Genomic DNA, 17963 nt, shown 5'->3' with positions numbered 1-17963 from the left:
ACTTTCACTGTGACAGGGTCCCTTTGTTTTGCTGTAAGTACGTTTCCTGCTTTGGTCAGCACCAAGCTCGGCTCAGCTTCTCGCGCTCACTCTGGTTGCAGAATAAGGGTGAAGCCAGAGTGGGAGCGACAAGTGACGCGAAGCGATGTGATACGAATATAAAAGAACCGCATGGCGAACCACGACCGAATTTTGTCCATTTAAAAAAAATAAACATGCATGCCATAGTAAACACGATACGTTGCGTAGCGACGAGCGATATTCAGCCCGACAAGCGACCAAGCACCACGTGCAAAGTTTTTCACGCGATCTACGAGTGAACAGAGGATTTTTGTCATGACGGAACAAGATAATTCGATTGATATTAAAGCACTAATCGGTGCTATTTTTAAACGAAATGTGCTCTGGGATCAACAATATCGTAATTACCGGAAACAGGTACCTGTGAAGAAGTTTTGGAAATATTAGGAGCTACTGGTTAGTAAAGTCATGAAATTTTTGAGAATCTGTGAGCAATTCTTTATACAGATGGTGATATTCACCGAACTTTCTACTGTATCGATTAATGGGATGAATTCCAAACTCTTTTATGATTTCCGAAGAAATAGTTGCGTACGCTCTCGGACATAAAAAACTCTTCGTCCGAATCCATTCTTTTGAAACTTTAACAACGAATGAAAATGTCATTTTTTTCCCCTGGTGCTTTTGAGCATCACTTCTAGTTGCTTTAACTATAGCTACTATATAGCATTGAAAATTTTCTCCCACTCTGGCTTCACCCTAAGTCTAAACGTTGCTATGATGACAGTTGCAGTTTTATCTGTTATAATTCAAGGAAATACGAATTTCAATTTAAATAATGATTTTTGATCCATTCTGCCCACGGTTACAATGTTCATACATTTTTCCATCCGTTTGATCATAGATATTATTGAATTTTCTAGACATTTCAACCATATTTTCTCAAATATTTATCACTGTATGATACACTAATGGTAAAGATTTGATATTCAACACAGATTTTTATTTGGCAGCTCTGATGAGCTTTGGAATTATTTGATAGATTGATTGCATTAATCGATTAATGCTTAATAGTAATCGATTACACTAATCGATTCCTCTTTTATTAATCGAATACCTAATAATCGATTAATACGAAATATCAGACATCACTAAATGCTTGATCGGAGAAATAGGTATAAAGCGAGAAGACTTATGTTTGATGGACAGAGAAGATATTTGGATGTAAGTTTTCGGTCGGGTGACGGTCAGGATGTAGACCATGTTCGATGTACGTTCTACTATGTCTGACCGGCGTTTTAGAGTGACTAAAACAAGATTCAGAGTGGCGAAATGGTAGCGCGTATGCACGGAATGCATAAGAACGCAGGTTCGAGTCCTGTCTCTGAGCGTATCATTTTCCAATAAATCATCTTTTCTATGAGTTTTTCATTCATTTTTCTTCTCCAATATATGTTTCCGCTCAGTCATTGCAAAAATTGAACTTAGTTATGGCGGCTTTACGTCAAACCAACTAAAATTAATAAATCGTTGGAACAGTCTTATTATTTGAAAACCTACACGCGATGTTCGTAACCTGAATGCTCATTTGTAGTCGATCTTAAAATGAATTAATAATATGAATTAATTATCAAATTACACCGATTCACAACGACGCGTAACTCCGCCATATTCCAATAATGCAATATTTTTATTTAGAATTGGAATGAACCATGCACAGTTTAAATTCTTAGGATGGCAGTCAATCAATTTGAAACCAACCGAACCACCAATCTTACCTCGTAACACAATATCAATGATAATTGTTTTATAAGAATAATCAACAAAAATTTTAAATGACAAGTTATTCGCAAAATCCGCTTGATTTATAACATGCATTGTTAAATTTGTAACGAAATGTTCGATTTTAAACCTATAGTTTTTTCCTCAATCCTCCAGACAGCCAGATGCTGAGAGATAAATATGGTGTAATTTTAATTGAAGGCCATTTATGTTAGTGGCACATTTTTTTTGCTGACTAATAGTCATATGATGTGAACAAGCTGAACTCACCACCAAAGGCTTACAATATGTAGCATTAGAAATTTTAATCCTTAAAATAAGTTACTGCAAAAGCATGTGAAATATGAAAAACTACTGACAAAAAGGCGACACCATTTCAATAAAAGCTCCGCTAACGAATCGCCCCATGAGAATAAGCAAAAAAGGAGAATCAATTGCTTCGATAGGTTATTGACTGAAGTTTTGTTGATCCCATTGGTTTTCAATTACATGTTCCAGAAGTTCCGAGAGCAGCAACTCAAAGAGTTAGAAGTGGAATCAATCGATTTCTCAAAAATATCTCAAGAACTGAAAGTCTGTACTGTCTCGTTTCGTTGACGACTAACCAACCAAAGTGCAATTGATCGCTTCGATTTTCGATATTCATTTTCTCTGTGACAAAAGCAAAGTCCTGGCATTACATTCCTTCCGTGGAATTTGGCCTTTCTGTTTCAACAGACTTCGCAGCCGATTCATAGCGTACAGAATCATTGCATGGCTAGTGCTCCAGTGTCCTATGCATTGAACCGCCAACCCGGGCTCTGTGGCTCAATATATAAATTTCAGTTCAAGAGTCAAATAAATATTCTACTGTGAATCCCATAGTAATATACATATTTTTTGTTAAATACTTTAGAGCTTTATAGTCATGTAAATAATCCGATTCACTTTCCGTCGTCTTCCATGAAGATATCTTTTAAACCCACCGAGTTACCATGACCGACCATGATTGATCTAGATTTATTATTTGTCCGTCGAGATGTTTGTAAGGCTGCTAGCTATTACAATTGTTACATTTAGACATTCAATACCGTAATCTTCGAACCTTGTTTTCGAATTCCCTATGCTCGAACCAGTTATGGATATAACTAGCCCATTGCTGGAACGTGCTGCATATTCAACAACTGTTTCAATCACTTCAACTTTCACTTATCGCGTAACGTTATCAAGAAATCGTACCTAAGGTTACTGCCTAATTAGTTTCAATTTCCATAGAACTAAATTTTAGGGAAATATATCATTTGGACGATTCTTATGTTGAATCAGAAGATGAGGAGGTTTTATGGAACTAAATTTAAGGGAAATGTGTCGTTTGGATAATTGCAATGTGTATTAAAAAGATAAGGAGGTTTTATGTTAGTCTGTCAAAAATGATTTTCAATGGGCTTTTACCTGCACCAAATAAACAAATAAACAATGGTACAATGATCAATACAAGGATTGAAAAAAAGAAATTTTCTCTGAGAAGATTGAGGGGTGGTCGAAAGTTGTTACGTATTTCTTTAGAGGGGGTTCCAAAATTTGTGACCAATCGTGACAAGGGGGAGAGGGGGGTTTAATGTTATTGAAATTAAGCGTGACGTAATTTATGAATGACGCCTTAGTGTTGTATTTGATAAGTCCCAAAAATGTTTGCAATAATAAAAGGCGGGTGGGTAATGTCAGAGACATAACTGGATGTAGTGAATACGAAAACAACTGACATGTTCCCTAACACTTCCGAATATCAATTAGTTGATCAATTGTATGAATTATGTAAGCATGCCCCTTTTTCACTACTAGAATTTGAAACGATGCACCTAAACTAAAGTACAGATTAGCTACATTAAACATTCTGAAACACAAGTATTATGAAATATCCAGAATAGTTCTTTACAATAATACATATTGATCTGTATACGTGGTAACTCTGTTTCGCACGGCATATTTGTATACTAGTATAAAGAAATGTTCAACATCATCACTTCCACTTTCGCATTGCCGTTCGTAATTGAATGTGTTAGTGACGGTGCAAATTATTTAAACTTCTCGTGTGTGTCTTGTTTCGGCAACAGTTGCTCGGAAAATGGTAGGAAAGCGACAAAATTCAACTAGTTCTTTATGATTATCTTTAGCACTAAAAAGTGCTTTGAATGGGCCTTGCTGGACTTTTTGGCTGCCTTTCTACCGGTTTTCGGTGCCATTGTGCTGACAGTGTCTCGTACGTTCAGAGTAGCTGCTTTAACTTAAATGACGCTATTTCTCACATCACATTTCATTTTATACCTGCTACTGGCAGCGGTGTACGGACAGCCCCTTTGCAAAAATTCCTCGATGTCCTCGATGTTGCCCTCGTGTGTCTTGTTTCGGGAACAGTTGCTCAGCAAATGGTAGGAAAAATGAGCCACTCAACTTTTATATGGATGCTCTTGTATAGATGCAGACATCTCTCGTTCTGATTGGCTGGTGCTGTCATGGGTTAAATCAAACAGGTTTTTCAATAGTGTACTATTGAAAAACTTCAATGTTGTTTCAATACACGTTCAAGTTGAAAATTTTCGATTCTATTGGTAGTTAGATAATATAAATCCTTTCACAGTTCACTGAGCTATGAGCTTTCAAAATACGAGAAAAGCAAACGGGCCTTATGAATTATCCTCTTTGTCACTCGTTTGTACTAAACATTTCAGAAAAGTTTAATTTTGAATTATTTGAGATTGTGTCACACAACTGAAAATTTTATCATAAAATTGTGATCATATTTCCGATGGCATGTAGCAAAAATGATGTTGATTTATTAGATATAACAGGAGATATTCACGAGCAAAAATTTATCACTCTCTCAGAGGGTAAATTTTGAAAAGGCACTCCATAGTAAAGTAAGTCGTATTCACGACAAAAAACCTTTCTTAATCTACCTAGTGGTGTGATAATGCCTTTCTCTTTTTTCCAAACATCCTCATGATTTTTTTTATCATTTTATAAAATAATTCCTGACACTAATTTTGGCTCATTTTTGACACTATTTAATTCAGATTGATTCGAGTAGTTCACAAAACCAGTGTTTCTTGTCACATACTCGGTATCGTTTTTCCAAGTAAGCGCTTGGCATTTGCGAGTGATGCTAATCTAAAAACCGTTCTTAGTCCACTTAGTGAAATTTTCATAGATCTTGAAAAATCACCATGGATACATGAAATTTCCGAAATCGAAAAAATTTATTGAATGCCAAAAGTCTTAGAATGACATGAAACGACGACATTTAGTGTCATCTAGAAAAAAATTATTTTTTTCGAAAAATCGACTTTCTGGAATTTAAATTTATCAAATTTTCTGGTTCTCAAAATTCCCAGAAAGTCGATTGTTTCAAAAAACAATTTTTTGAGATGACACTAAATCTCGACGTTTCATGCAATTCTAAGACGTTTGACACAAAAAAATTTCAATTTCGATAATCTCATGTACTCTCCCCTATGGTGATTTTTCAAGATCATGGGGGCTTTTTTTCGAGATGCTTAAATTTTTTAACAATAGCGCTTTACGAAATAAGAGATGATCTCAAAATATGTTCACCCTTACATACATTAGAGCGACACAATACAACGTGTTTTGTCGGTTACGTCACTTATACCATTTTATCTCCGGAACCAAAAGTCACAGCCATTTAATCTTTGAACTTGATCAATGGTCCGACAGTAGTTTTCAAACGATTATAAGTTTGTTGAAATTGGTTCAGCCATCTCTGAGGAAATTGACACACACACACAGGCCCGATCTCGTCGAACTGATTCGAATGGTATAAAACACTATGGGTCTCCGAGACTTCGTTCGAAAGCCGGTTTTTCCAGCAACTATAATACCTTTCTATAGAGAAAGGTAAAACTGAATGCTGTTCTGATTGGCTGGTATTGACATGGGTCAAATGAGACAGGTTTTTCAATAGTGTACTATTGAAATACTTCAATCGTGTTGTTATACACGTTTAAGTTGAAAAATTTCGATTCTATTGGTAGTTAGATTATATAAATCCTTTCACAGATCACTGAGCTATGTGCTTTCAAAATACGAGCAAGGCAAACGCGCCTTATGAATTATCCTCTTTGATACTCGTTTATACCAAATGTTTCAGAAAAGTGTAATTTTGAATTGTTTGAGATTATGTCACACAACTGGAAATTTTATCATAAAATTGTGATCATATTTCCGATGGCATGTAGCAAAAATTATGTTGATTCGTTAGATACAACAAGAGATATCCACGATCAAAAACTTATCACTCTCTGAGAGGGTAAATTTTGAAAAGGCGCCCCATAGTAAAGTAAGTCGTATTCACGACAAAATTTTTCGGTTTTCAATCGTTTCAACAATGCACACTAATACTTGCTATTGATGATGTTTTTTCCTGTTTTGATGTTATTTAATATTTATTATAATCTACGATGAAAATGTTGACCATGAAAAGTCTTTATGGAGCTGTTCTCTTTTATTGAACACAAGATAGGATATAAAGTTACTTTGATTTGCTTGACAGCATCTGAAAGCTGTATGTCAGATAAATCACGAAAAATGGTAGTTCTACTGATATCTGACCCATAGTGGCAAAAAAAAGGAAAAGAAAGTTGAAACAGCAACGGGAAATTTGATGCAGAAGTACATGGGTGAATGTTGAAGATAATGGAATCCCAACCCGACAGCCGTATGATTGCGTTTATGTACAGCTGAAGGGTCATGATGAAGAGGTGAAAATGCAATAAATCTTGCAGTCAGTCGATGCTACACTTTAGAGAGAACCTGTCTCCCGATGGTGTAGCTATTCAAGTTTGTAATTTTTTTTCTTTCAATGGAAGCCAGAAAGCCAGGTGTGGCAAACTGGAAACACAAATATTTTTCGCTAATTTTTACTAATCGCTTAGTGGTTCGAGTTGAATTCAAATTGAATTGCGATAAACTCTATGAAATCTGAACATATTTGGTACAATATTGTGTGCTAATTTCGTTTCTATGCTGCATGCGCTTTCCGACGATTCCAGCAGCCAGACTTGTTGACAGGTTTCCTGCAGACTGGTCCGGTCCGGAGTTCAGTGACCCGCCTTCAGCGCATATGCTGATCTTGGTCGTGTTTTGACAAATTTTTACCTAACATGAGACCATCGTTGGTGATCGTTTCGTACTCTTTCTATGGGTGTGTTCTTTTGCATGTTTTTAATCCATCGCCGACAACGTTTCTCGCTATGGTGGACATTCAAATTGATCGTATCTTTTCCTTCTTTTTTTCTCTCTTCCAGCGCATCGAGGAATTCCGAAAATCCTACGATAAAGCGATCGGTGACCTAGAAAACCTGCATCGGCTGCTGCTGGACAACCGGACGGTGCGGGCAAGCGAGTCGGAAGCGGCTCTCAAATCCTGTCGGCAGCTCAACCAAGACGTGCAGAAATTTCTCGTCTTCGTCATGGACGGCGGTAAGCTACTACTAAGCAGTTCACGCTGATGCCGAACTTGGGGCAAGCAGGCGAAAATTTCGTCGGTTTCTTTCCTCCGTTCGTTTCATATTTCGGGGACAACAAACTTTTTATTTCGAACCTGATCAGCGAAACGGCTTTCTTTTGTTCATTTCCTTTTATGATCAGGAAGAGATGGCATATTTTATTTTTTTATTTTGGCAAATGTGTTTGTTTAGTAAAGTGCATTACTTTCGATTGATGGTTTCGATTAAAATGTTGAATTGAGAAACCATTCGAGGAAGTCGACCCGTTCATTCCGTTGCTCAGTGCCAGCAAGCTCAAACGAGTTTCAAGTTGAAGACCCATTCCGAATATGTTCGCATTTAAAAATGGGTTACTTGAAGTGAGCAGTAAAATCAACAATCATTCAAGTTGAAAGTAATTTTTATCATCAAATTCATGTCAGCTAAGTAAACTGTGTAAATATTTTCGTAGTAGTGAGAAAGGGACCGTGCATAAACCCCGTAGACCGAAATTTGAAACTTAATTATAGAACTGCCAAAAATAATCATGCTCTGGAGCAGGTTTTTTTTTATTCAATAATATAATATAATAAGGAGTGTATCGAAAAGTAATTAGCAACATTGTTTATTGATTACAAAAGCGAAAAAAAAACATATTTTGACATCAGTTTTCGATATATTGTAGAAAAATTACATTTTTATGCATTTCACTTATTATATTGAAGAAAATTCTAGTTTCTGTGAAACGCTCGCACTTTGGACTTGACATTCTTCATTAAATTCTGCACAGTTACTTTTGTGACTTTCCTGGTGGCAGTTGTCCAGTTTTTTTTTAACTCCTGCATGTTCTGGGACACTGTACCTTCCTTCCGAAAGTGCCGCTTGACAATTGCCCAATACCTTTCAATTGGCCGTAGATCCGGGCAGTTCGGTGGATTGATGTCCTTTTCCACGAATTGTATATTATTTTTTGACAACCACTGTAGAACGGAGTTGGCGTAGTGGGCTGAAGCCAAATCCGGCTAGGAGAGATGAGGAGCCTTATGCTTTCTGTACAGTGGCAGCATTCTCTTCTTCAAACATTCTTCCTCGTACACCTTGGAGTTAATTGTGCCCTTCGTGAAGAAAATCGACGATCGCAAACCACAGGTACAAATTGCTTGCCAGACCAACACCTTCTGCCCAAAACTTTTACATCGCCACCACGGTCCTGGTACACCGATTTGGTATAATATTGCGGTCCGGGCAGCGCTCAAGAGTCTTCCTAGGCGTAGGTTTCATCGTCGATCAGGATGCATCCGTCTTTATTCTGTAGAACCCGGTTATACAGTTTTCGCGCTCTTGTTTTGGCCTGAACTTGCTGTCCCAGGGACTTTTTCGGCACCTTCTGTTTCTTGTACGTTTTCAGGGAGTTCCGAACTTTGATCCGTTGAATCATCCCGATGATGGTGTTGAACTGCTTGGCCAAATCCCGCGTCGACGCCGATGGGTTTTCCCTGATGTACTACCTACTGTGATCCTACCGGATCGGGGCAGATCCTTCATGGAAAGGGTCTTACCGAACATCTCGATAATATTTTTGATACTGGTGTGGTGCACTTTCACCTGTTTTGCAATTTCGTTGTACGAGACACCACTTTCTGAGCACCAAGTGTGCAGAATTTTCTTTCGCGTTTCCGGATCAATTCGACTAATCATTGAAACGATAAACCGTACCGAAACCTATCGATTGCGCAGCTGTTGTTGACATGTAAACAAACATGTCACCGCAAAACACGCTGCAAAAAATTAAACCATTTCAGAGAAATAAGGAGTGTATCGAAAATAAGCTATCCACAATTTTTTCTTTCAAACTATGATAAAAAACGATATTTTATTCAAACTAAAAATTGATCCTTTATTGTACGAGGATAAACTTGAGCATAATGAAAACCGGATGAAATTAAAGTTATTTCTTCGCGAATTTTCGAACTTTTGATGGAACGTACTTCATCAAGTTCCGGACAAGTGTTTCATCGCGTTTTTTTTGGACGCTTGAGCCCAAATTTGTTTTTGTCATCTTGAAGACCCTCTTCACGATTGCCCAGTAACATTCGATGGGTCGAAGCTGAGGGCAATTTGGTGGATTGATATTTATCTCAACGAAATTTATACCCTTTTCCGCAATCCAATTGAGAGTGGTTTTGGCATAGTGAGCCGACGCTAAATCCGGTCAAAACAGTGGATGTGTACTATACTTCTTTTATAGAGACAGCAATCTCCTGGAGACACACAGATCGATATATTTATTATTTGCAGATCATTTATAGTTCCGGTAGTGTATAAAATGGTTAACCTAAAACCACAGGAACATATTGCTTGCCATACCAGTACCTTTCGACCGAATTTCTCCACTTGAATAGACCTGTCCGCATCACTTACATCCTCCCCAACGACGACAGTAAAGTATTGTGGACCTGGAAGGGTTTTTGAGTCCTCCTTTACATAAGTCTCATCGTCCATCAAAATGCATGCATCCGGACACTACAAAAGACGCGACTAAAATTTCCGGGCATTTATTGCTGTTCGCTTCTTCAGTTCTACACTTTGTTTCTAGATTTTCTGCTTCTTGTAGGTCTTCAGGTGATTTCGCCTCTTGATACGCTGGATCATTCCGACACTCGTTTCTGCTTTTTTGGCCAAATCACGTATTGACATTGATTTGTTCTTCATGATTAGAGAAACCGCTTTCTGGTCCAGTTTCGGGTTGGAACAACCGGGTTTTCTGCCTCTTCCTGGTAGCTCATCCAACGAATAGTGTTTCTCAAACTTATTAATGATAGTTTTAACACTGCCATGATAAATTCCAAACCATTTCGCCAATTTTCGCATAGCAATACCCTTCTCACTCAGCCATGTGTCCAGAACCTTAATTTTCACTTCCTTTTCAATTCGCGACATTTTGAAAACGAAGAATTTCAGCCGCACAAGCAAGTAAACAAACGAAAGCTGGCAGCCAAACGCACAGCATGGCTGTGATCTGAGCATAAAAATCCATCACAAATGCATGCGTACAACACAAATGTATGTGGATAGCTTATTTTCGATACACTCCTTAACTGTTTGAATGTTGCTAACTACTTATCGATACACTCCTTGTTAAGGCATACTACTTAAGCTCTAATGCCAAGGGGATTTTCTAATCTTAATTATCGTCTAACTTAAAACTAGAATAGTGTCATTATTATTATTATTATTATTATTATTATTATTATTATTATTATTATTATTATTATTATTATTATTATTATTATTATTGTTTATTATCTGAAACCAAAATAGTTCTTGAATTTACTTAAAGTACGAGTTATTTCTCCCCCCCCTCCGTCGTTCTCAAGTTATTATTTTGATTTTCTAACAGTTTGTGGCATATTAAAGCAAAAAACACTAAAATTTTAGGTGAAAACTACCGTAATATCAGGTGTACAACTTTGCTTCCGCCGTTTTCCGATAGGTGGCTGTACCGGCTGAGGCTGGTCAAAATACATAGATGATAATGCCTTTAAAGTGAGTGTGTACAGTTCCTAACGAATTGTCATCGCCGTTTCAGTGACAGTTGTTCTTGTTTTCGTATTATTCACGCTCGAAAATGTCTGTTTATGTGCCCAATTCTCGCCATTTGCGGAAAGTTTTACTTTTCTGTTAAAATTTGAAAAAAAAATGCAGCTGAAGCGCATCGAATGCTCTCAGAAACTTACGGTGATGCTACTCGGTGATTTCGATGTCGAAGACATACATGGTGGTGGAAGAGAAAAAACCTTCAAAGATGAATAACAATTTACTACGAGTTCTTAAAACCAGGTGAAACCATCACAGGAGATCGCTCTCGAACGCAACTGACGTGCCTTAGTCGCGCGCTAAAAGAAAAGCGGCCACAATATCAAGAGCGACATGTCAAAGTCATCCTCCAACACGACAATACTCGGTCTCACGTCACAAAAGTGGTAAAAAAATACCTGGAAACGCTGAAATGGGAAGTCTTGCCCCACCCGCCGTATTCCCCAGATGTCGCCCCTTCTGACTTTCACCTATTCCGTTCGATGGCACACGGCCTGGAAGATCAACATTTTCAATCCTTCGAAGAGTTGGAAAAATGGATTGCTTCACGGATAGCGTCAAAAGAGGACTATGAAAATGGAACATTTTCAAAAACGTAGGGGGAAGACATTTTATACCAAGAAAGTATGTTCCAAGTTTGAAAAGAATCGGTTCAGTAGATTTTGCAGAATCGTGTTCACGGATTTCGAAAAATTGGTCGTTCCTTAAAAATAAGCTACTCTGATTGAAGTGCTAAAAAGGACTATGCCAAGTTAGGGATAATTTACTGAGTTTTTATGGAGATATGCCGAAACATACAAACCATTTGACTGTAGAAACATTTGCTATCCTTTCACCCGTACAAAAATTCTCCTCTTAGTTGCTAGAAATATCGTCAAATTATATCGATTTTGACCGAAACATTTTGTTTCAGACTCACGCTGTTAGCAAACACTTGCTACGCAAATCCCCCTCCTCCTTCTCTCATTCCTAAATTACCCTTTTGGACAACCTATGAACAGCAAGATTTGTTGGTAATCTTTTGAGTTGTTTCGAACTCTTCATAGACTGCTTTACTAAGTGTACTACTCCCACCCACTTTGAGATTTCCGATTTCGAGGTTGGTGTACTCCGAAGATTCGAACCTCCAATCAAATGTGTTTTTAGCTGAATATTTTGGCTTTCGAACAGTATATAAATTCTCAAATTTTATTTTCGCCATTTGCTTCCACAGATCAACAGTGTTTATATTCGCCCAGATCTCCCCTTTAAAAAAGTTGAGGATTTAAATCGTTGCTTTACAAATAACAGAACATAATAATCCACTTCAAATGCAATCCATAGGCTCCTAGATTAACACGAAAAACAAAATAGAGTAATGCTTGATTAAACCTCGCGTCATTACCCTGTTAGAAAACGTAGTTAAAAATTCGGCACAAAGTCTAACAAAAAATCAACATTTAGCGTGATTCTCTCTAAATGTCGTTAGTAGAAAAAAAAATTTCCGCTGATTATAAAAAAAACTGCCAGCTCTTTTGCAAAGTGTAATATTTTCATTTTTTTCTCAGCACTACCATGATGTAAACGGTTAATGACCAACTACATTATTGCTGTGATGACCAAAATGACCCCAATAGGCGCAAGCCATAAAACTATTAAACGTTTTGTATAATTTCAAACAGTCGCCTAACCTATTTTACTGTCTTTGTGTGTAGTAAATTTAATTACGGCTTACTAATTTCAGCTTTACGAGCGCGAAGTTTCATATCTGTAGGCTTAACCGCTCAGCAGCAGGGAAGTGACAAACTTTTTTCCTCCTTTCAGCGGAAGCTTATTAACGGTTCCCTTTTGCAAATTTACTCCAGCCAGCGTCACATCGTCCGCAGGCGATTGATGGCTTCCGCGAAGTTCGCGTAGCAACCTGTTTGTTGCTATTGGCAACCTAATAAAAACCCGTTGAACGATAAATCATAAACTGGTTGGTCAATTTACACTGTTAAAATTCGGTGTTGAATTTGCGTTTAATCTCGACAGTCAAATAATTTACTAACCATCATTAAAACGTTTCTTTCATGTTCCTTCCGATAGGCAACAAGCTGATCGCTCACATCGGAGAACTTGAAAGTGCCAAACCATTCATCTCGCAGGACCTGCTGGACAGTCGGGACTCGGTCCAGCAAATGCTGAACACCATCGACCGGAAGCAGTCCACGCTGAACGTGGCACTGCACGAACTGGAGCGGAACGTGGAAGAGCTACGGGAGCTGGCAACCCTGGAGGAAGGTGTGGCGTATGTCACCAACTGGATTCTTACCACGGCGGAGGCGATGCTGAATGGCCAACTGAAGGTGGGCTACGATGTGACGACCACCGAAAAACTTCGCCTCGAGCACGAGATATTGGAACTGCAGTGCTGGAAAAGTTACGGTTTCTACGCGGAGCTGATCTACAAGATCGACAACTTTCCAAAGATGAAGGATTCCGCGTCCTACAAGGATCTGCTATCCCAGCGCGAGTGGATGGATTTCGTTTGCCGAAGTTTTGCCCAACGGTTGGAACGACGCAGGAATGTTTTGATCACTTCGGTGCGATTCTACCGGCTGGTGGCGGAGTACTTCGACAGGACCAGCGAAGTGTTTCAATCGTTGATCATGGGAGACAAGGTAGAGGATTTCGACTTGGCTAATTCGAAACTGCAGAAATTGACGGATAGTCAACAAACTTTGGGTAAGGAAGGTAAACCGCAGTTTGATGTTTTACTCATACCTTTTGGTTATTGTAGATACTGTCGAGAAAGAAATCATCAAAGAGGGTGAAAAGCTGAGCGACATCCTCTCGATGCCAGTGAAGGACGCTGTCGGACGGGAAGTGAACGTAGATTACAGTGAGGACATTGCCAACGTAAGAGATATTCTCGACGCAACGATTTCCCGTTCTCGCATATTCGTGGAGAGTGTTGAACTTCAGAAGCTCACCCTGGATCAGATAACTCACATTTACAAGTACGAAATGGATGCGGAAACGGCACTCCAGTGGATGGATGATCTCTACAAAGTAATGATCCGTTCGCATACTCATGTGGGAACAAACGTCTACGAGATCCAAGCGCAGAAGGATGAACACCAAACTTTTCAGGAAACGGGCAAAGGCACCTACAACTACGGTTGTCAGCTGCTGAATGCGTCGCTTGCCCTGCGGCAGTCCTGCAAACTGGAAACGGATCGCAACATAGACATGACCAAACACCTCCAGGGCACCTGGAAGCAATTTCAAGCCGTCAGTCAAGAGCAACTGACGCGGCTCAGAGTGTCTGCCGTGTTTCATCGTAGCGTTGAGGAACACTGCAGCAAACTGTACGAACTGAAGGATAACGTGCTCCGGATCGGGGAGATCGAAGAGACTAGTCGGCGGAAGGTGAGACTGAGAAAATGTCTCGGCAGTCGGGAACGGTTACTGGTGGAGGTGGGCCGAATGGTTCGGCTGGGAAGATTACTGAAGACTAGACTGAAAGAGCCATTTTTGTTGGATGATCGTGTCGAAACGTAAGTTTTTTTTTTTGTATGAGTTTGTGTACGCTCGGTCGCGAAACAGAGAGAGAGAGAGAGAGAGAGAGAGAGAGAGAGAGAGAGAAGAGGAAGACACTATGCGTATTTTGTGTTTGGGACATCTGCGGTATCGCATCACGCATCTAACACTTAAGCTGCTATCGAATTTCTAACACCACCAACTTGTGTGACAAGTTTTCGAAAGAGTTTCTGAATGCATCGGCATGCAAGGGTGACTCTCAGATAAATATAGTATAATACTTTACTGGCTACATGAAGAGACGCGTGCATTCAAATTTGAATCGGCCAAGCACCATCTTCATCATCACCATCATCATCGTCGTCATCATGACAGTGATTTATTAATAAACTATTCAAGACCGACTGCTGGTTTGTTAGTTAACCAAGGGCCAATGAATTAGCTGAGAATGGATTTCTGATTAGTCCGGGACAATTTGTTTGATAAATGAAAGTATTTTGATTATTCAATAGATACGAATACGAAACATGTTACTTCGGTAATATATACAAATTAATTATTTAGGCAATTAGGAAAATTTATTTAAAAAAAACCGGTTATTTTGGGAAAAGTCCTGGTAGTAGATTTCGATGGTGTGATTTGTATCAACCAACTGCGCAGTCGATTTTTAGGGTGTAGAAAAATTAGTTGACCAGTGCTAAGAGTTCTAGTGAAACTAAAAACCCTTTGAGATCATGGTTCAGATACACTTCGAGACACTTAAATCGATGATATTGTTGGAACTTCTGGTGATCATGAACACACCTCTTTGGTCCCATACATTTTATAGCTGATCTCGCCACCCAAGCCCCAACTCGGGAAAAATTCAACAGCAAGCAATGAAAATACTGTTGACGTAGGACCACAAAGTTATTGTCGAATAGTCGTTGGTTTCTTTAAGTTGCAAATCGGTGATGATCAAACACTCATCCGGATTCAAAATTATTTAGTTAATTTCGCACTAATTGGAAAATTGCAGTTTCTGATTAGGCAATGCAGTTGTAAATTCCTAAGTTAATTTTCAGACTTTCAGTGACTATCAAAATGCCGCCAGGTCCTGGAGAAGCAGATGGACAATTGTATTCTTTCCCCAAATAAATCCGCACACTTTGGCCGAAAACCAAGAATTACTACCCTATTTCTGCAATATTGAATAACAATTAACTTCGACGAAGATCAAAAGTGGCAACGAATCCGAATCAAAATTAGTCCGGTGGAGGAGCACGCAAGAACCAGTTATCAAAATACTGGCGACACTGCACTAAATGACATAATGGTTATCCACACTCATCTACAGAAAAGTAAAACAACTTTAATTTAGAGTAAGTCCTTAGTTACTCAAATTTGAGTTCTTCCACTGGAAATGATGTTTGGGTAAAATCTACTCATTTACGGAGTAATGATTTATTTGTACATGAGCCAAAAATAGAGTAATTAGAACTCAAATTTGGAGTGAAATTTGCGTAGATTTTTTTCCTTTTCTGAGTGTATTCTGTTAAAATATTACGTAATTGACACGCAATACATAAAATAACCCTACTGTGTTTATTTATTATTCCGTTTGCGTTTGATTTCTAACTTCGAGACATCATATCAAGTGGCGGTCGCTTGGAGTAGTGTATCAATCACACATTAACATACATGTTAGTAATGCTCAGGCACCAATCAGATACTTATTCCTCATGAATGACATTTGGGCATATTCGTTTCAATTCTGAAGAACAATACGGAGCACTTCTGGACACAATTTCTGCGTCGATTGCACAACCAAGAGCACAGTTTATCATTCCGGTTTTTGAAGACACAGTTTTGTGTTAAGCGACACACCCTTGAAATACGTGATCTCACTAACAAAAACCCTTCTTAATCCACCTAGTGGTGTGATAATGCCTTTCTCTTCTTTCATAACAGTCTCATGAAAATGTATTTCATAATTTTATTAAATAATTTCGGATACTAATTTCGAAACTAATTGATTCAGATTGATTCGAGTATTTCACAAAAGCATGCTTCAGTGTTTATGTCACACAGTCAGCATCATTTTTCCAAATTAGTGCTTGACATTTGCGTTGCCTATTTGTAATCAGTGATGCTAATCTAAAAAAAGCCTTCTTAGTCCACTTAGTGGAATTTTCATATATCTTGAAAAATCACCATAGGAGGGAGTACATGAAATTTTCGAAATCGAAAAACAATTTTTGATGCCAAAAGGCTTAGAATTGCATGAAACGTCGAGATTTAGTGTCATCTCGAAAAAAAATTTTTTTGAAAAAGTCCACTTTTTCACCCATAAGCATGTCTGATTTAGGTCAAATTTTGCATGAAGGCTTTTTTCGAGGTGCTTAAACTTTTGAGCACTAGAACTTACCGAAAATAGAGGTAATCCCAAAATTTTGGCACCCTTATATATATATAAGAGCGGTAAAAATCACCGTGTTTTGTCGGTTACGTCACTTATGCCATCATATATCTGGAACCAAAAGTCACAACCATTTGATCTTCGAACTTGATCAATGGCCCGACAGTAGCTTTCAAACGAGCCCGAGTTTGTTCAAATCGGTTCAGCCATCTCTGAGAAAATTGAGCGCGTTCAAATATCTTCGAAAAGTGCACACACATACACACACACACACACACACACACACATACATACACACACAGACATTTTCCGATCTCGACGAACTGAGTCGAATGGTATATAACACTATGGGTCTCTGAGGCTCCGTTCGAAAGTCGGTTTTTCCAGCAATTCTAATACCTTTCTATAGAGAAAGGCAAAAATAGAATCTGTTGCTGCAAATGGTTATTTCAACTTTGAGACTGATCTTGCAAATATTTATTTATTTATTTCGTCAAGCAAATGTAGACTACATATAAATGTTTTACAATGTTTACTTAGATACTACGCATTATTTCTACGACTAAGCTGGAATTTCATTTCATTTTTGGACATACCAAGGTCAAGATGTTCGCAATATTGATTGTAGTGGCGCATTATACGATTGAATGGGCTATATTTTGCATAATTTGTTCTAGTGTTTCTTTCTAAAAATAATTTCCCGGTTCGTAGTTGACGGCTAAGTGTATAAAAATTTAGTTGCGATAATAAAGAAGGTGATTGAATGCGTTGAGAAATAATGTCGCTGATAAAATAAAGCATTGCAAGGTCGCGGCGTTCTTTAAGTGTTTGTATATTGATGAGCATGCAGCGTGCTTCATACGATGGTAGAGGAAATGCTGTCCAGTTTAATTTACGAAGTGCATATAAAAAAAATTGTTTTTGAATAGATTCGATGCGTTCTTCGTGAATACTATTGTATGGATTCCATACTAGGCTGCAATATTCCAAAATAGGTCTGACATATGTACTGTACAATAATTTAATTGTGTATGGGTCCTGAAAGTTATGACTGAAGCGTTTAATAAAGCCCAGCATGCTATTAGCTTTATTGATTATAGTATTGTAGTGATCCACAAAAGTGAGCTTGGAGTCTAATATTACGCCTAAATCTCTTACAATTTTAAATTTTCCTACAA

The 17963-nt window shown here is 38.3% G+C and overlaps 1 protein-coding gene across 2 annotated transcripts in view; it reads left to right on the top strand.

The window, feature by feature from the left end:
• LOC131435789 (SEC14 domain and spectrin repeat-containing protein 1-B) overlaps positions 1 to 17963 on the top strand; it is a 68859-nt gene that overhangs the window by 44278 nt on the left and 6618 nt on the right. For both annotated transcript variants that reach the window (XM_058603987.1, XM_058603986.1), the window contains exons 5-7: positions 7107 to 7281; positions 12951 to 13589; positions 13645 to 14404. In XM_058603987.1, the coding sequence (XP_058459970.1) occupies positions 7107 to 7281; positions 12951 to 13589; positions 13645 to 14404 (1574 nt within the window). The remainder of the gene's footprint in view (positions 1 to 7106; positions 7282 to 12950; positions 13590 to 13644; positions 14405 to 17963) is intronic.

Source organism: Malaya genurostris, chromosome 3, assembly GCF_030247185.1.
Source record: "Malaya genurostris strain Urasoe2022 chromosome 3, Malgen_1.1, whole genome shotgun sequence".
NCBI classification, from domain to species: domain Eukaryota; kingdom Metazoa; phylum Arthropoda; class Insecta; order Diptera; family Culicidae; genus Malaya; species Malaya genurostris.
The sequence above is the reverse complement of the archived record's forward strand: the minus strand, read 5'-3'. Positions and strand labels throughout refer to the sequence as shown.